General features: G+C 45.4%; 1 protein-coding gene across 2 annotated transcripts in view; it reads right to left on the bottom strand.

Annotated features, from left to right (window-relative positions):
- Positions 1 to 17,735, bottom strand: part of LOC115321878 (parathyroid hormone/parathyroid hormone-related peptide receptor) — a 287,428-nt gene that overhangs the window by 14,691 nt on the left and 255,002 nt on the right. For both annotated transcript variants that reach the window (XM_040500603.2, XM_040209763.3), the window contains exon 11: positions 6,161 to 6,202. In XM_040500603.2, coding sequence (XP_040356537.2) covers positions 6,161 to 6,202 — 42 coding nt within the window. The remainder of the gene's footprint in view (positions 1 to 6,160; positions 6,203 to 17,735) is intronic.

The following is a 17,735-nucleotide window of genomic DNA, read 5'->3' on the forward strand; positions in this document are numbered from 1 at the left end:
ATGCGTGAACCGCACTTTTATGATTTAGTGTGCACGATGCGTTGATGTCGCTCGTTAGTTGACGCAAAGTTGGCTCATAAACTACGTAAGACTTATTTTATTCTGAGAATGTGTTTCAAGTATTGTGTATAGTACTGTGACCCTCCTGTGAATGTGATTATATAACTTGATAAAATTATTTTGATGAGTTTCAATCCTGAAACAATTAATGTATGTCAAAACATGTTTGCAATCGCTGGTTTATTGTTGTCCTTTAGTAATATTTGGAGTGTTAGCGGTCTTGCTATATATTACTAATTGCTGAGCTTGACATCAAAGATGCCTTCCCGGCAATTGACAATGAAGGGTGTTGAGAGCAGCATTATACAGAGCCGGTGGATAAATTCCCATGCTTCTTGTAATATTTATTATTACATGCATTAACTATGAGTCTCTGGCGTTGTGACCCTGGAGCATGGAGAGGGATATTACAAATACAAAGATTCAAAGCTTCAAAGCTGTGTTCAGTTTTATTTGTGCCGTCCCTCCCCGACCTTCAGGCCAGGTTTATGATGTCTGTTCTCAAGCAGGTTGCTTTCATACTTGCTATGACTGCTCAATTTCAGTTCTTGAATCGAAATGCATGCTTTACCTGAATATCAAACACTTTTTCCCAAAGATGACACTTTAGGCCTAGACTGAAGGCCTACAATCAGAGAAAAGCAAACAGAAGGATGGGTAACAAAGAGGTTTGAGAACACAACGAGAAGCCATCATTCTTTTCTGAAGGCGTCCAGCTTTTCTTCAGCTCACATCATTGAATAAAATATGGAGACCTAGTTGCTCGATGTCACAATAATTTGTCTACAAACTTGCATATTGTACAAGAAATGCACCTTGGATCCAAGGACAGTGCCAGAGGGGGATCGAGAATGCAAATGTTGGTGATATCAAAATGAATGCAGCATATCTTGATCAAATTATGAACAGCCGTGCAGTAGCTCTAAAATGTATCATTTATCTTCAAGAATCTTATTACTGGCCAGGTTCAAGGCAAGGAAACAAAATGCCTTGAAGGGTATTAGATAGAAACTCGTCCAAGCGTTTGCACTGTCCAATTTACAAAACACGGCAGCATAAGCAAGAGTACTTACTGCTCACATTATAGGCGCTGGGAATCTTCCATATTGTGAAACCGAATGAAAACGAATTTAATTCGGCAGAAGTCACCACGCAATCTAGGAGCCATCAACTGACGAGAGTGGTACGAATGGTTTGAACTTCAAAAACCGAGGCGCTGCGTTTCTATCACCCAGTGCCTTACAACCATAATACACACCGTGAACATTCCAGCTCTCCATCGGATGATTGCATTGCAATGTTCCAGCAAACATAGTAAAACATCTCTACTATGCAGACTGACGAAGCCTACGCACTGCTGTCGACGGAGAACGAATCCTAGCTTTGAAGTCCGCTTTTGAGTGAACCCACTCGCTCATTTCGCGTTAGAGCACTTCCCATCGGCTCAGAAATACTCTTCCGGCTTTCAGTCACATCGCAGAAGCAGTTGTAGCATGTTTCGGAAACAAGAGCACCCAAAGCGAGGACACAAAACTAACGGCGGGAAATTTAAAATTCGTATTTGCCAGTGTTGTACAGCGCACTCTTGGTCCAAACAAAACCAAAACAACAAAGACGAACAATCGCAGGGCAGCCGACGGTAGCGCACTCTTAGAAAAAAGGGTCAGTATAGTCCTCCCTAAAGGGAGGAACGCTCTTGACACATATGTTCCTTCAGAAAGGGAGAAACTTTCGTCCCTTAAGCAGGGGAGGAAAAGTTCCTCCGTCGACTGCATCTCATTATGGCGGCCACGAATCGAGCAAATCGAGCTCGGTAAGGCTTAACGAGAACACTAAGTCTATTGCACGAAGCGAGAGTAGCAGGAAATAAAAACGTAACACGAGCTTTCCGCGAACTGTATTTATTTCCGAAGTTTCTTTACCCCTGCAGGTAAAGAAACTTACGTTTCGAAAGCATGCAGTCACTCAGTCTTCTCATCGTCAGCACTGCGATGTTCAACGGAGACAACGGGCACTCAGTTCGCGCACTTTATGTCCTACCTTTGCTATTTCTCGAGCCACAATTCCTTCGTCAACCGTTGCGTCAACCGCACATCACGGAGGAGTGAAAATCATTCGCCCGCAAAACCATAGCCGCTCTCAAAAAAAAGCAAATCCGAAGCAACCTCTTGGCTTATCTCAGCACGGTAACACGAAATTATGGCGTAGCCGCGTAGCGTAAAAGGATGTTAAATCGCTTGCCACCAGGTGGCAGGGTCAAGCAGAGTAATCGCACGTGGCTAGGCTAGGTGGCGCTAGGTACCGCCCAATTCATGTTTTAAAAAAAATATCTTTATTTTCTTTAGCCACAATTGCGTTTCCTTTTCTTCGGAATCTCTAACACATGTAGACACGTTGCGCACACTACAAACATCAGGTCAACATATATTGAACGCATACACAGGCATTGCACATACAAACATCAATACAACAGCATACTACCCCGATCACTACTACAGAGCCCTGCGTTTCCGTCTTTTATAGTGGTCGTTTTGAACGTACGAATTTTTCGGTGACTCCCTAAGCAAAAAAAAATATTCCGAACATGTTCATTTTTTTCCAGCAATGTAATAGATCTGAGACTATTTTTAATGGCTCAGGGGATGAATCTCTTATTAAAAAGAAGACGCTCGATCATGCCATAATTATTTGAAAGCCAATAAATCGAGCCGCTCCGATGTGGTTCCAAGCCATGAGTTTGTTTTCCCGCATGGCCCTTCGTAGCCAGTATTTATATTGTAGTGTTCGTTTTTCTATTTGTGCTGTTCGCGCAAAGCTGCAATTGCCGTCTTGAATTAATCTCTGTAGAGCGGATATCCACTCAGCTAGAAGTGATGCTTCACGGGCACAGAAATCGCTTTTCGATCAACTTGAATGCAGTCAAAGCCGCGACTTGCGACAACTGTTAAGTGTACGGAGCTGCGCCGTTGCGAGCTCGAAAACTTCTAGCGCTCATCCCAGCGCGCCACTTAGAGGGCAGTTTCTACAGGAACCGTAATATATTTAAACAGTAAAATAAAGGATAGCGTTTTTTTTTTTTTTTTTCTCGATTTCGCCTGTCTTTTTTTTTTTATGCTGAACTTCTATTATAAATATACGTACTTTTCGTCATACTTTCGTAGTGTTGTCTTTTCCCCAGAGCGCAATCGCTCTCGGGGACCGACAGTCACATTGGCCACTGTACGATAGGAGCTTACCGTTCAGACCAGCGTTCCAACATGACTATCCACACGTCGATCGACTGCACCTAATCCCTCAAGTGGTTTTAAACTCTTTAATGTAAAGCGGAATGTCATCCTGCGACACCCCGGCCCCTCCGATAACGGCCCGACCAGCGGCATCAATGCCCGACAGTTTACGTCATCTCATCTTGTTGTTACACCACTGATACGCGAACACACGGTCACATCGGCGATAATTCCGGTCTTCTGTTCACAACCCACAACACTGCCATCACGATGTCGCTGACACGAAGAAATACAGAACCACGTTGACGATGTTGCTGACACGCAGAAGAATCTCGTTGAACGCCGGTTGGCACTCGGCACGGGACAACGGAACCGAACTCAGCACGGAAGGCACCCAGGCAGCCGGCAGGAAAACCTGCCTTCCTTGGACGCAGTGACGCAGTTCCCGCGATTTCCATAACGTCGAAAACGTCGACACAGTTCCTCGTGGTTTCGCTGCTGTAGTTCCGCGTGTGTCCCGCAAATTGGAGACGGCCGCACTGGACGGCCGTCTTACCCAGTGTATGTAGCGCTGCTGGCACTGCTCCGGAACTTCGCTGTTTCTAGCGGCTTCGTTAGCTCGTTTGATAAAATTAGTGGTAAAAACGTCAATGCAACCGAAATGTTCTGCACGTTTGGACTAGAAGAAGGAATTACAGGCGGCCTTCGCTGCCGCTGAAGCTCAATCAACTCCACATTAATTTATTAAACAACGTGCGCGATGTGCTCGAAAAACGAAACCGAAAGAAGATGGGTCGGGAGGGCGAAAGCTTTCTCCGGTCTGCCTGGAGAAGGAAAACGTCTCGGAGAATAATAAGGACTTTAATTTTCCTTTCATCGGTGTGGGTTTGTTTATGTGTGTTTTGGTAAACAAAAATAAAAAAAAAACTTTACAAAAAAAAAAAAAAACCCACTTTTCTGGGGATCGAACCGTTCACCACTTGGTCAGTAGCGCGATGTTCTACCCCTGCGCCAACTGAACAAGGAGGAACTCGCCCTCCTCCTTTCACCTGAACTGCCGTTCCCCCCTTCTCTGGGCAACTTGTCCGCAGCAAGGAGGAACTGTCGCTTTTGCTACCTTTCTCCTCCCTTTTTTCTTAGAGTGCGGGCGCCATGAAAAAGACGCGCAGGCGGTCAGCTTTCTTCGTCAACTCGAACTTGAAGAGCTACCGAAACATTCGAAACCAATGTTGCTGTCAGGGCCGCCACCACGGAGCGCCGCAAAGGGAGAGGGGAGCGCATTAAAAACGGTGCCACGCCTCCCCTCCCCCCCCCCCCCCCACCAAAAAAAAACAAAAACTCCTACATCGCATTCTAACTATCCGCGGCTCAAACGGTGTGTATATAATCCCTGCTCCTCATTTTGACATTTTCTCGGCCAGACCGCGAAAGTTTTCACTGCACGTCTTGAGAGGAGCAAACTCCCCTTTCCAAAAAATCGCGCTTTGGACGCTGGGTGTTGTGTGCTTCCTCTGGAATGTCGAATGGGAGCATACATCTGGAGCGTTTTCTTAGGCGTTTTCTCAAGTACGCAAAATAAGATATGCCACAAGTCTCGTTTTTGTAATTTTGCATACCCCAAATTGTATTAGGAATTCCACGTAGAACTTCTCACTTTTTTGGGGGGAATTCATTACACATCTTCTTGTGAGTCCCATTTAAACACTAGCCGTAGAATTGCTCAGTTTCATACCGTCGGCGACGACTTGAATTCGCGAGTTTTGCTTACTTTTATGCACGAATATGTTAACGAGGAAGGGACCGATGTAGTGTTTTGAGCCTCAAAACCCGAAGTACCACGGAAGAAAGGGCAGAAGACATTCCTGGCATTTTCTATTTGTTTTATAAGCACAGGGTTGCAAAGGTTAACAAAGAACAGCAGCACTCCTGCGACCTCACGAGTATTCTAGATGCATTTCTTTTACTTTCCTTGTAGATACTAGTATGAAGCATCTCTTGTCGTCCCTCATTATTTTGACATATTATGATGCTTGGAATGCCGTTTTGACTGAAGGCCGATTTTGGTTATAGAAAAAGCGACAAAGTTCTCGGCTGATAATTTCACTTTGCGGAACAGCATGCGCGAATAGACCAATGAGACAGTTTTAACTCGTTCGACAGTACACAATCGGGCAATATTTTGGTGAGAATGTGTCACCAAAATACACAGAGCGAGAGAGGTCGCGCGGCCTCTGGTGTGCTTGTCCTTTATACTACTGTATCTAGTGTATCTACCGGTCGATGCCAGCTTGTGTATGGCAGCTGACGAACTTCGACTTGCAAACAATGCGCGGGTTGTTCGAGTCTTGCAACGTGAATTAGCAGGCTATCCCATTTTCAGCCTGCGTCCGATGTCACCTTGCCCCGGCGCTCCGTTCGTAGTAGACGATCAACTTTTCCCACCGTCTGTCAGCAAACGACGTTCGCTGTTCTCTTTTTAATGTCTGTCTGCTAATGAGAATTCGAAGCAGACGAACCGCACACATCGCTGGCATTAGCAGACGAACCGTCTACTCAGGCTATTTTCGCTCGCTCCACGAGATACAAATAATATCTTGCTCCCGCTCTCGTGTTGACCAAAGTCATAACCCAGGGGATAGCGCGACGATAGTATGACCTCTCGAATTCGCACATCAGTTCAATGAATGGGGTAGCTGACGGAATCCTTCCCCCTCGCCCCCCTAACTCCCCCCCCCCCCCCCCGAGAAAGCATCACGTTACATGACTGACATCGCCACCCGTATTCTAAGACACTACGGCTGGATTCGGGATTCAATTTTAACACTGACGAAGTTTCCGCGAAACCAAATATCCGTACCACAAATTTGACTTACCTCGCCGTTCAAAAAGCAGTAGAGCAGCGCCACCACGCACCCCTGTTTCAGAAGAGAAAACGAAACATGTCAACTGAAAATTAGACAAAATGGTCACCGTTTTTCACTACTACTGCTGATGGCGGCAAGCCTCGTTTACACGTTTTGTGTGATCTACTTTGGTTTACGCTTCTGTTATATGACATCCGTATTATGACTATCTTAAAAATATACAAAAGATCTTGAGAATCTGGCCGCACATTTTGTTTTATTATTTACTATTGACCTCACTCTTGCATGTCAGCATCCAGTACGAGCTGGGACGGGAAATGCTTATAATAAAAAAAAAAAAAAGAACTACGATGAATTTTTTTATTTTCTAATTTACAATAATGAAACTGATCAAAAAGGATATTATTTGAACCATCGCATCTTATATATGTAATAATTTTAAAGAAGGCTATGCGTGTAGTTACGGTATAGGCTGTTTTGAATATTCGTTGTTAAGACGTACAAAGATTGGAGCAGCCTTCTGGACAGGATGTGCGCATTGAATACAGTTACGTTTTTTTTTTTTTTTTTTTAGTACTCCCGCATGGCGAAATGGATAATTTACCCACATCCAATGATGCCCACGAGGAAATTTACAGCATGTAAACTAACGCTCTTAAGGCAATTTAGACGGTCAGCAAAAATCTTTTTTCCAGCGTATTGCGCTGCAATTTACTACAGAGGTGGTATTAGATGGTAAACGTTTACAGTGAAAGAATCAAGGAACGAACGTACCTCGTTCAAAGAAAAAAAGAAAAAAAAAGAACAGGAGTCGGTTTGTTACATTCACGATTCCCATACGATGCACGCAAAGTGAGAAGTGCTGCCGGCAGGTGGCGTAAGCCGCGTGGAGTAGCGCCGGCCGATTCGGGTTCTTTTGAGGGATCGTCTGCTGTCATAACCAGGATCGGCCGGCGCGCTCTCGACACCGCGTACGCCACCTGTCGGCATTGCCTGCGAACTGGCGGCGTAAACTTCCCAAAACAAATTCTTGTTTTTTTTTTCTTCTTTGTTTATACGAAGCCAATATATTTCGTCATTCTTTCTTTGGAAAATTTCGCCGCCGGCTTGCTCCTCTATAGTAAATCACAGTTCGATACGTTGAAAAACCTTCTTTGCGAGCCGCTTAAATTGCCCTTCAAGCGTTCGTTGACATACTGTAGATTAATTTAAACAATCAAGTATTTCCATGTCGCATTAGTTCGCTTGTACAATTATCGGACAAATCTAGAAAATTATAAACCCAGCATGAAACTCCTGCGCTGCCATCTTGAGTCACAAATATGTGTTAAAACAAATCCCAGGCAGTTATTATTACTATAAGTGTACAGGCGCAATCCTAGAATACTTCTCATTTCATTTCCATCAACGCGTATCGTATAAACATTTGTAAAACCATGAAGGTCGAAAAATGCATAATTTAGGTTGTTAAAAAAAAAAATTTAGACAGGATGACGGGGCACTATTTCTGCGTCGTTGAAGTGAACCGACTAGAGTGAACCAAATATATAGTTCGATTCGTTTTAGCTTAGATTGCACACATCATTTTCACGCGTTAAAAGAAGTAAAAATGAGAACTTGCGAAGAGTGAATAGAGGCAAAGCAAACAAAATATTAAATCCGTGAAGTGTCGCTGCCCATCTGGAAATAGCTAATGCAAAGAACCAGCAAGAGATTTACCAACCAGCAAATATACACCGCACCCGCGATCCTCGCAAAGCGTTTTTGTAGAAATCCTTCTAAAGAGGAGCTTTCAGCGTTCGCTTACTTATTTGTGTCGCGTCGCGCTAGCCTTTGTTCACTGTTCACCCAATCAAATATACAGCTTGCGTTTGCACACGCCGTAACGCCACGCCACAAGCGATACGCCAGCATCCAGTTTCATCCACGCCGCGTTTCGATTGTACTTTTTTGGCCAAGTTGTTGGTTTCGTAATCGAATTTCGTTCGCGTCCATTTGGACAATTCGTAGCGATACAACCGTAACAGCTCCAACAACACTCGACTAACGTTTATTATGAAAGTTTTTTTTTTTTTTTTTTATGAGTTTGTTTATTTATTTGCGCCGTGTTCCTAGGACCCGATACTTCAACCGAAAGTGTGAAGGCTTGTTCTTTTATATCTGGTCGTACTCATTCGCCAGTGGTATTTCCTTTCATGTCTCTTCACACGTCAAACTGGAGTGCACTCTGGAATGTGTCATTTTGCGCTGCGACGTGATACGTTGCAACGATTTGTTCTGGAGGACGCTATTTCGGGGGAAACTCCTAGTGTACTCATCTTTCGAGGCATTTTCTACAGCTGTCACCATAGTATCTTATATTACATAGCACAACTGAAGTGCGTCCTTGTTTTTATACTTCTCTTATTCCGCTCACATTTATCGAGGACCCCGTTGGCACTACGCATTGTGTAGATTTGCTTTGAAAGAGTAACAACACTGTTCAGTAGAAACAGAGAATAACATTGTATTTTCAGTGTATTGAACGTAATTTATAAGCAAACAAACACCTAGAAGTTACGCTGACGAAACATCTTGGCATTAAAGCCTTCGGCATCATTTTGGAATTTAGTCATCGGCAGTGGCGGTCTCATTATACAGGGTGATCGGCAGTGGCGGTCTCATTATACAGGCTTTGCATATAGGTCTTTGAAATGTCATGTAAGCTACATGGCAAGAGGGAAATGATGTAGAGCACTAATTGTCGCAATAGGTCCGATTATGAGCTAAAACTTTTATCTTAATCTTTTTATTTGACAAAATAAATACATGATACCAGTCGAAAAAACCTTCAGTGCGTAGACGAAAGCACTCAATCAATACATTTACAAATACTTTGAGCGAATGAGAAGCGCAGTTGTTTTCGAGTCAGCGATACTTGTTCTAGAATATAAATGAGGTTTGCTAAAAGGTTTGTTTGGGCTGGTTGCTTGATGAACGGTTAGGGGTAACAAACACAGGGTTTTCTCTGTCTTGGCGCAATGCTTATGCGGCATTTGCCACTGTATTTATTGAGAGCAAGTGAGAAAAAGAAACTTTCAGATCATAGTCACTGAAGTGTACTGCCTCGTCTTCCCCTGGCCCTTGTCCCGTTGCGCTCTTTTACAGCGAAATGTTCAATAACAAATTTAGAATGATATAAGCAGGAACTTGTAACGTGTTCACGTTTTGGTGGTGGAGAACTTATAATCGACGAATAGAAAACCGAAAAGACAACCGCTCAAACTCAATGCGAATAATGTTTTAAAAGTTTTTAAGGGACTACGGAGGTTCCATGCAGCTTTTAAAAGTTTAAACCGTCCGCCTATCTGTAAACGTTTTAAACTCTACATGTAGTTAACGAGGATTACCGCAAAGATTAAAACCGAGAGTGAGTAACCTGCGTAAGAACTCAATAGCGCAGCTCGGATGATTTTGAAGGCGAAAATTCTCGCGGATATAGCTTTCGCTACGGCGTTGGATATGAAGAGAGTAGAGCTACTATTTGAGCCAAGAAAACAAGTTACAACGTTTTCGAATAACTCTTCTAAAATGGTGAGCAGGAGAAACGAAAGCTCGTGTACAAGACACCTGCAATATTTCCTGGTGCTGATTTAATCCCCAGCCCTTTTTGTACCTGGATGAGCACGAGACCGGTGTACAGTCCTGAAGCCACAACTGGTTTATGCAGGCTATACGTGTCAGTGTACCAGCAGTACTGCACCGCCTAAATTGCCCATCTATAGCCAGGACGCGACGTGTTATTTCCGGGCAACCTAACTTCACGCTCTCTAAATCCCCACAACATACATATATGATGTTTTCGGCCTATGCCGTTCAACCCCATAATTTTATTAAATGCGCGTGTTAGCCACGGATAGGCGCGTTGCTTTTCGATAAAAAAGGTACATTCATCTTGTGTAGGGTTCTTCTGGTTTTTTATTTTTTTTTAAATGAACACCCCGGCAGCGATTGCAAAGGAGGAGTGTAATTGTTTTGGCCAGCTCGGCGCACTTCATCTCTCCCCTAAACATGCAAACGACCTGCACATTATCTAGTGTTCTTTTTTTTATATACAAAACCAAACCGACCAGGCCCAAAGCAAGAATTCCGCGTTCTTTTCAAGCCTGTGTAGCCACGTTACCCGCCTATTTTGCCCTCATACTGCGGTAAGCAAGATAGGGTCCATTTACTAAATACTCGTATGCTCAGAAATACTACGAACCCCGCTAGACAAGAACTTGAAGAATCAGTGTGGTTACACGCATTTGGAATAAAAATATATTCTCAAAAATATTGTGCTTTCCCCACACGTGAGTTGCTGTTTTTTTTTTTTTTGAACAGTCGTCATACCTAATTTACTATAACTGCGAATTAATTTGATACATCAAAATTAGATTTTGGCCTGTGGCCCTTTAGGGTGCCACTTTAACGAAAACTCAGTAAGTTTTTTTAAGAAGCTTTAGACTAGTAGGAACCTGCTCTGGCAATAGCCAGAAGAGCGAAGGGTTAGGGAAAACTGTAAGAAACACCGGCGGACGAATTATCGACCTCTAGTACTAGTGGGACGCCCCTGAGGCCTCCTCCTAGTCAATTGAGATAATTAGCTTTTCCAATTTCTTATTCGTGACCTAGCAATTCGACTCGCAAACACAAATGGACAGATCTTCTACACGCTAGGCACCCTGAAGGAAACTGCGGAACGTCGGACATGCTTCGTCTAACCCGAGCCAGGAAGGGCAAACGGAAGCTGGTGTTTTGTGTCTACCATTCGATTCAGCCGGCACTTTGTCAGAGTGGAGAACTGACGTGTTTTTATTGTTTTGAGTGCAAACGAAGCCCCCATGTTTCACTGCCGGGAGTTTCCACTCCTAAACGCCGGCTGAAGCAAGTTGCGTCCCTGGACTGGTATAAGACGTGTGTAATTGAATTAACCGGCTTTTTTGTTTCTGGATTCTGGTTTCCTACCTGTTTCCTCCCTGGATTTAGGTTTTCCTACCCTGTTTCCTTATTAAAATGGTTGACGGGGCGTGCCACGGTGATTCATTAACGCTAACCATTGAAGATGCCGAAATAAAGGAGTTCACTGTTCACGCCCATCTTTTTGATATGGGCGGGAGTCGTACTGGCAGTAATTTGTAAAACTCGCTGTCGCGTAATGCATATTAGAAAAAATAAAACATAGAAAAGAAAACAGTATAGCGGCACTTGCACCAGTGAAACTACACAAGCGAGTATTAGACGCCTTCTGAAAGCCAAGTGAGTTCTCACCTTCTAGAAACATAACAGACAATTCTTGAAAATTAGGCTGATGGTGTCGTTGAAGAAATCAATTTAAGCAGGAGTTTACATTGTCAGAATAATGCCAAGAACGCTTCTCATGGGGAAAGTAGTTATTGGCGAGGTTTTCTGGTGGATCCCGGAGGTGTGTGGTGTGCACGTCGTGACCCGCTAAATATGTCGGAAAAAATGTAGTCTCTAAATTTGGTGGAGAATCACAGTGTCACCTTACATCGTGATTCCCTACTAAATATAAAAAAGACTACTCTAAATCGGGCGAAGGAGCACAGTGTCACCTCACAGCATGATTTGTCCCCTAAATTTAGCGGGAATCTATAGTCATCTGACATCATGGTGTCAGTGACGTGTCAATGTCGACTGACGTCATTGTGTCGAGTGTCGTCACGGTCTCACGATCATCCAGGAGAGATTCAAATCCCTGTTTTTTATGCAGTGCAGGCGTTTCAAATGAGTAAATTAACGCACTTTTAAAACTGTACATTAGAGAGACGCGCGCCGTCATACTATGGTGCCTGGAACGCGTTCCCGACTAGTGTGTTTACCGCGTTCAAAAAAGTGGTCCCTCAATTTCCGCCTGGTGACGTCATAGAAGTGTCCCACTATCGCCGTTCGCGATCCTGGCGGCGTCCCGACAAGGTTGGAGGATGCGGCAGACGTCTGTTCCGCTGCAGGTCGCTCTCCAGCGTAACAGACCACAGAAGTTTCGGCAGCCAGAAGTTGGAACGCCGCGACGACAGCGTCACTCGCGTTCGCTCGTGATTTTTGTTAGTGTTTCTACGACCAACCGCCAGGATCGCGACATCCGGCTGCGTGACATTCCGAATTCTGTGACGTAATTTGTTGCCACCTCGGGACCACTTCTGATGTATGGACAGCATCGGACGCTGAACATACCAATCGGAGACGCGCTCCAGTCCCCATGATCATAGTAAACATTTTAAGAAGATCGTATGCTAAGCTCGGCGCCGGCGTGCTATGGCGCTCTCTCAACGCTCCCGACATCTGTCGGCGGCCGATAAAGGTAGGCTAGCACGGTCATCACATCATGTGCGTATGCAGCCACAGATTGCCCGAGACGGGGTTTTTCTTTTTTTCGTTTTCGGACGAACTATGTCGATCCGTTGATATTTTTAACTGTAAATTACCACCAGCCAACCTCACCCCCATGATAAATTGCACTACGTCTGGTTGAGAAACTGAATTTTGCGGGCCATCTAAAGATGTTTCGAAGCGTTACTGTATACATGCTGTATTTTAGCGAAGACTTCCAAAATCCCTCAAAATAGAGCAGTTGAGGAAAAAATAAACGCTTCCCAAGAATAAACTGCCAGCAATGGCGGACGTTAAGGATTGCAAAAGAAACCATAAGTTAGCTGACTAATGAAATAATATTGAATAAAACGGTTTTTAATCCATGAAAAAAAGCATACCGTTCAAGGAGAAGTTGTGTTAAGCTTATTCGAAATGCAATAAAGCAACTAACTTTGAAAACATATAAGGCCGGTCAGCATTTTACGGCGTTTTGAAGCAACGCTCCATTTCGACGCGATTCTGGATTTTGGTTTCTTATCCAAGCGAACCTTTGCACCAGAGGCCCTGCTTCGCAGTGCCCCAGACGCGAAGCAACCGCATCGCTTCGCTCACAGGATGATGAGAAGTGTGACGGACGTTTGTTGCCCGTCTCCGCCGCTGGGGAGCAATACCGCTCCTGCAAAGATACGGCCGGATGGGAAACCGAAACCTAGGAACACGACGGTAAACCCGAGACTGTGGTACGAAAGCGAAAAACGCGAAGGAGGAGAGAAAAAGAACAGGCGACGTCTCTCCCCGAGCCTAAGGTTTACCATCACGTTCAAGTTACACCCTCTCGCCTGAACTCCGACAAAAGCAAGGGTGCAGGCGAGCTGGTTCGATGCCGACAATACTGACAATACTCCGGGGTTACAATGTTACAATTATGACTGGTGTTTTCTAGAAACACGTCCCAACTGAGTGTCTTTGTCGGAATGCTGTAAAATGCTGCCCCTGCCTTGTATCTTTCTAAAAATAGGACATTCAGTGGTTCTCGATGATGCTTGGCATTTTTCTCATTAGAACCATGTGTTTATTTTTAATCATAAAAAGGTAACTTGTATACTTTAGTTGCGTATTTAACGAATTAGTGTGTCTGTTTGCAATTCCTGACATTCTCAACCACCATATTTTTAGGGACGTATGCATCCTACACCGCGCTCGAGTCTCCAAGGTCAGTCCATGAAAAACGAGGCGCGGCAATATTTTCATGTCTGGGATAGCCACGAAAACATTATTTTAGATAAAGAAGCTTCTTAATTAAATAAAATCAATTTTTACTAAGAAAAACTAAATTTTATTTTTGCGAACATTATGCCCTAAATTTGTGGAATTAGCGCAAAGCTCATGCAGTTACGAAAATAAAATGGTGAAAAAGCGGTTGCTTACCACACAAATTTAGGTCGGTGCTAAATTGCTTAATATTATTTTGTATTTTACGCAAAACTAGAAGCACTAAAGTACGTCATTTTGAGTCAAAATAGAAGTTTCAAAAAGAAAAGAGTTTATGAGGAGTTTTTTTATTTTTTTATTTTTCTATTCAACTTTGATTTGGGTGTTAGCAACAACCTGTTTTCCTTTGCTCTTATAAAACGAATGATTCAACTTCACGTGTTAAACTTTTTAGCCGTTATTTGTTGCGTTTTATTTAAATGAGAGGATATCCCGTTTATTCAAAACTGCGTTATTGAGAGTCAGAAAAATCATTGCAAACAACTGTGCCTGCAACTAAAAAAAAAAAAAAAAAAACGACATCTCAATCCACTTAATCTGTTCAACCTATGTAAAAGTTGGATAATCACTTTTTGTTGTTTCTGAGAAATTGTTCTTTAAAGAGGAGCCTCTCCGACCATGCCCCCAGGCGCCCACATTGTAAACGACGCACGCCGGCGTTCGCCAATGAGGCGTCAACGGTGTGAAACACCGCCGCAAGGTATTCAACACTCTCCTGAAAGCTCGTTTTATTCAGTTGAAGTGGATATGATCCTCCGTTCCATGCATCCGGATACTCTTTGCTTTACGTAATGATACATGACACTGGCGTCTCAATTTTACTCTACCTCTCCCCAGGTCATAACTGCCGACGAGCGCAGGCCTGCATCGTTTGCTTCCCGAGGTAGGGAACGCGTACGCGCGTCGGCTTCGTCTGTCATTTGTTCAGATAGAAACCTAAGTAACACGAGGTAGCCATTCATCGAAGCAAAACTATAATAGTGATGTAGCTTTCCCAGTAAACTTAAATGCCGTTTGATAGAACTAAGATGCAACGAAGTTCGTTGGCGCATCCACCAAGGACACGCTGCCGAGATAGTGACGAAGTCATGCAACGGACTACGTAACTCTTCCCAGTGTCCTTATATGTTATGAATGGCCCCCGGACCATTTTCACAATGTCTACATCTGGCCGTTTGTTTTCGTCGAGCGCCTCCCGCGGGTTCAAGGTCATCTGACTCAGCGAGCCTGGCGCAAGCATCGCTTCGGAAGCACGCCTGCCCCGCGGACGCACCAGACGGGCGCCGTGATATAGCCAGACTTTGCCGTGTACACACGTCTGGATATAGCATCCGAAGAGGGAAAACAACATCTCAGGTTTCACACCAGGGCACGATCCGGGGCGATGAAATCATCAGGACGCCTTCATTCAACGCGTAGACACGAAGAGTCGAATGTCGGCACGTCACGTCTCGGCCCCGGACGGTGGTTTGACCAGCTGCGTGAATTCCAACGAGCCGGTGTTTTGGTGAGACTCTCGGCGCCGTCTAGACCGACGGTGAAGTGTTTACGGCGGCTCAGTGTGCGTAATAGTGGAATGTGGGGCGGTGTTTGAACTAGACACCTTTCTGTGATTGGCCGACTATCCGCCGATGTAGGGGTCCCTACCTAGGGACCTGGGGAGAACCAAGTGCTTAAAATGAGCGAACTTTGACAAGCAAATATCTTCTCTGGTCTTGAACCAACTGTACATCATGTAAATAAACAGTGTACTTTTCGAGAGAGATCGCGGCTCATCGTTGTTCCCGCTGAGCTCCAGCCCAGTGCCTGGCTCGAGTCGCCCCTCCACCACCACGGACCCCGCTCGGTCAAAACAACTGGTTGGCAGCGGTGGGATGGTCTCACGAGCATCGGACATTGGAGGTCGGTGAGTGTTCATTTCGTTCGGGGGTTCGCCAAGTGTCGTTCCTTAGCTAGGAATTTGTCAGTGACGTTTTGGCGAACTTAGGGGGCTACTAGAGAAGAGTGTTTGATAATACTTCTCAGTAGAGAGATATCCCGAGCGTGAGTGGCATTCATGGCAGGCATGGAGTGGGAAAAATTAAAGAAACCGGAATTGTTCCAGCTTTCAGAGGAATTGGGACTTCAAGTAGCAAAAACTACCAAAAAGCAGCAGCTCATTGATAAGATTCGTGCATTAGGTTTTGAAAATGAGGAGATCTTGGAGAGCTGGGAAGAGGTCGAGAAAAGAGCAATCAAACAACAACAGCAACTTGAGTTCAATAAGCGGGAACAGGACTTGAAAGAAAAGGAGATCGAGATTGAGCGTCAAAAACTTGAGGTGGAGCAAAAGAAACTCGACAGCGGGCAGGCTAGCTCAGAGCGCTCAAGTCAAGGGAAAGTCGAGGGTTTCAAAATGTCGAAGCTTATGCAGCGTTTTAAAGTAGAAGAGGACATTGGTCTCTTTCTGGTGAACTTTGAGCGTACCTGCGAGAAAATGGGTTTCGGGCGAGAAACTTGGCCGCAAAGACTGCTGACGCTCCTCCCGTGTGAGGCCGCGGACGTTGTCGCGCGATTGAGCAGGGAGGACGCCGAAGAGTACGCAAAGGTAAAGGCGAGCCTGCTCCGGAAGTATCGCCTCACAACAGAGGCCTTTCGCCAGCGATTCCGTACCATGCGAAAGAAACCAGAGCAGGGATATCCGGAGCTCGCATACGACCTGCGTGCAAATTTGATTGAGTGGCTAAAAAGCGCGGACGTCTACGGGCAGCACGATAAGGTTGTAGAATGCGTGGCCCTCGAGCAGTTCTACCGTTGCCTCCCGGACGCTGTGAGGTTCTGGCTGCAGGACAAGCCTGACGTGAACACCGTCGAGAGGGCGGGGGAGCTGGCCGAGGAGTACGCTTCACGCAGAAAAGCGGGAGAGGAGCGCCCGCTCAAGAGGGAAGCTAGAGGAGAGCCTAATAAGCCCTATGGAACCGGCAAATGGCATGCGGCAAAGGCCGGCAAAGACAGCTATGGGGAAAGTAGGCGACACGGAGGAAAGTCTCCAAACGAGGACGGCTCTAAAGAGCCCAGGTTCAATGAGAAGGGAAAGCCCGAGGAAAAAAAGGCGTTTGAAAAACGCAAGCCGCTTGTATGCTATAACTGCCAAGAAAGTGGCCATATCGCGGCGGGTTGCCGGAAACCAAAAGTCGTCTTTCATTACGCCGATGACGATGAGAACATGAGGCTTCTGGAGCCCTACGTGCATGACATGAGAGTAAATGGAAGGCCTTGCCGCGCTCTTCGCGACAGCGCGGCAACCATAGATGTAATGCACCCGTCATTGGTTAGGCCCGGGGACTACACGGGGGAGTGTGCCTGGATTAAGCAGGCAGTCGAAGACCAGAAAGTCTGCCTCCCCATTGCTCGCGTCAGTGTAGAGGGTCCCTTTGGGAAGCTAGAGACCGAAGCAGCAGTTTCTCGGAATTTGTCGCTTAGTTGCCCGTATTTGTTTTCGAACAAATCAGATCAGATACTGCGGAAGAGGGGCCTCGTTTTTAGCGAAAGGGCAGTGCAGGCACTCACGAGGGCAAAAGCGCGCCAAATAGCCGCAGAGGTAGTGAGTCGGGGAGAGGAGGAAGTGTCACCGAGGTGTAGATCGACCTCGGACGGTCCGTCTCCCTCTGACAAAGAGGAGATTACTTCTGCCAACAAAACTGAAACGATGCCGACGCAACGCGGAGGCCCGGCCAAAGAACCCCCGGAAAGCCAAAACACGGAGGGGGTAGACGGAGACGCTGGGGCGGACTGCGAAACGGGGGACGACAGGGGGCTTCTGCTTTCCCCTTCCTCGCGTAGTTTTCAGACCTTGCTTCAGGTAGACCGAGAGGTTCTGATGGAGCAACAAAAGAGTGATCCGAGCCTTACTGTACTGCATGACACCGCGAAAGAGGGAATCAGTAAGCGGAACATCTCGTATCAGATGAGGGCCGGAGTA

This window comes from Ixodes scapularis, unplaced genomic scaffold, assembly GCF_016920785.2.
Source record: "Ixodes scapularis isolate PalLabHiFi unplaced genomic scaffold, ASM1692078v2 PGA_scaffold5__190_contigs__length_132052651, whole genome shotgun sequence".
Lineage (NCBI taxonomy): Eukaryota > Metazoa > Arthropoda > Arachnida > Ixodida > Ixodidae > Ixodes > Ixodes scapularis.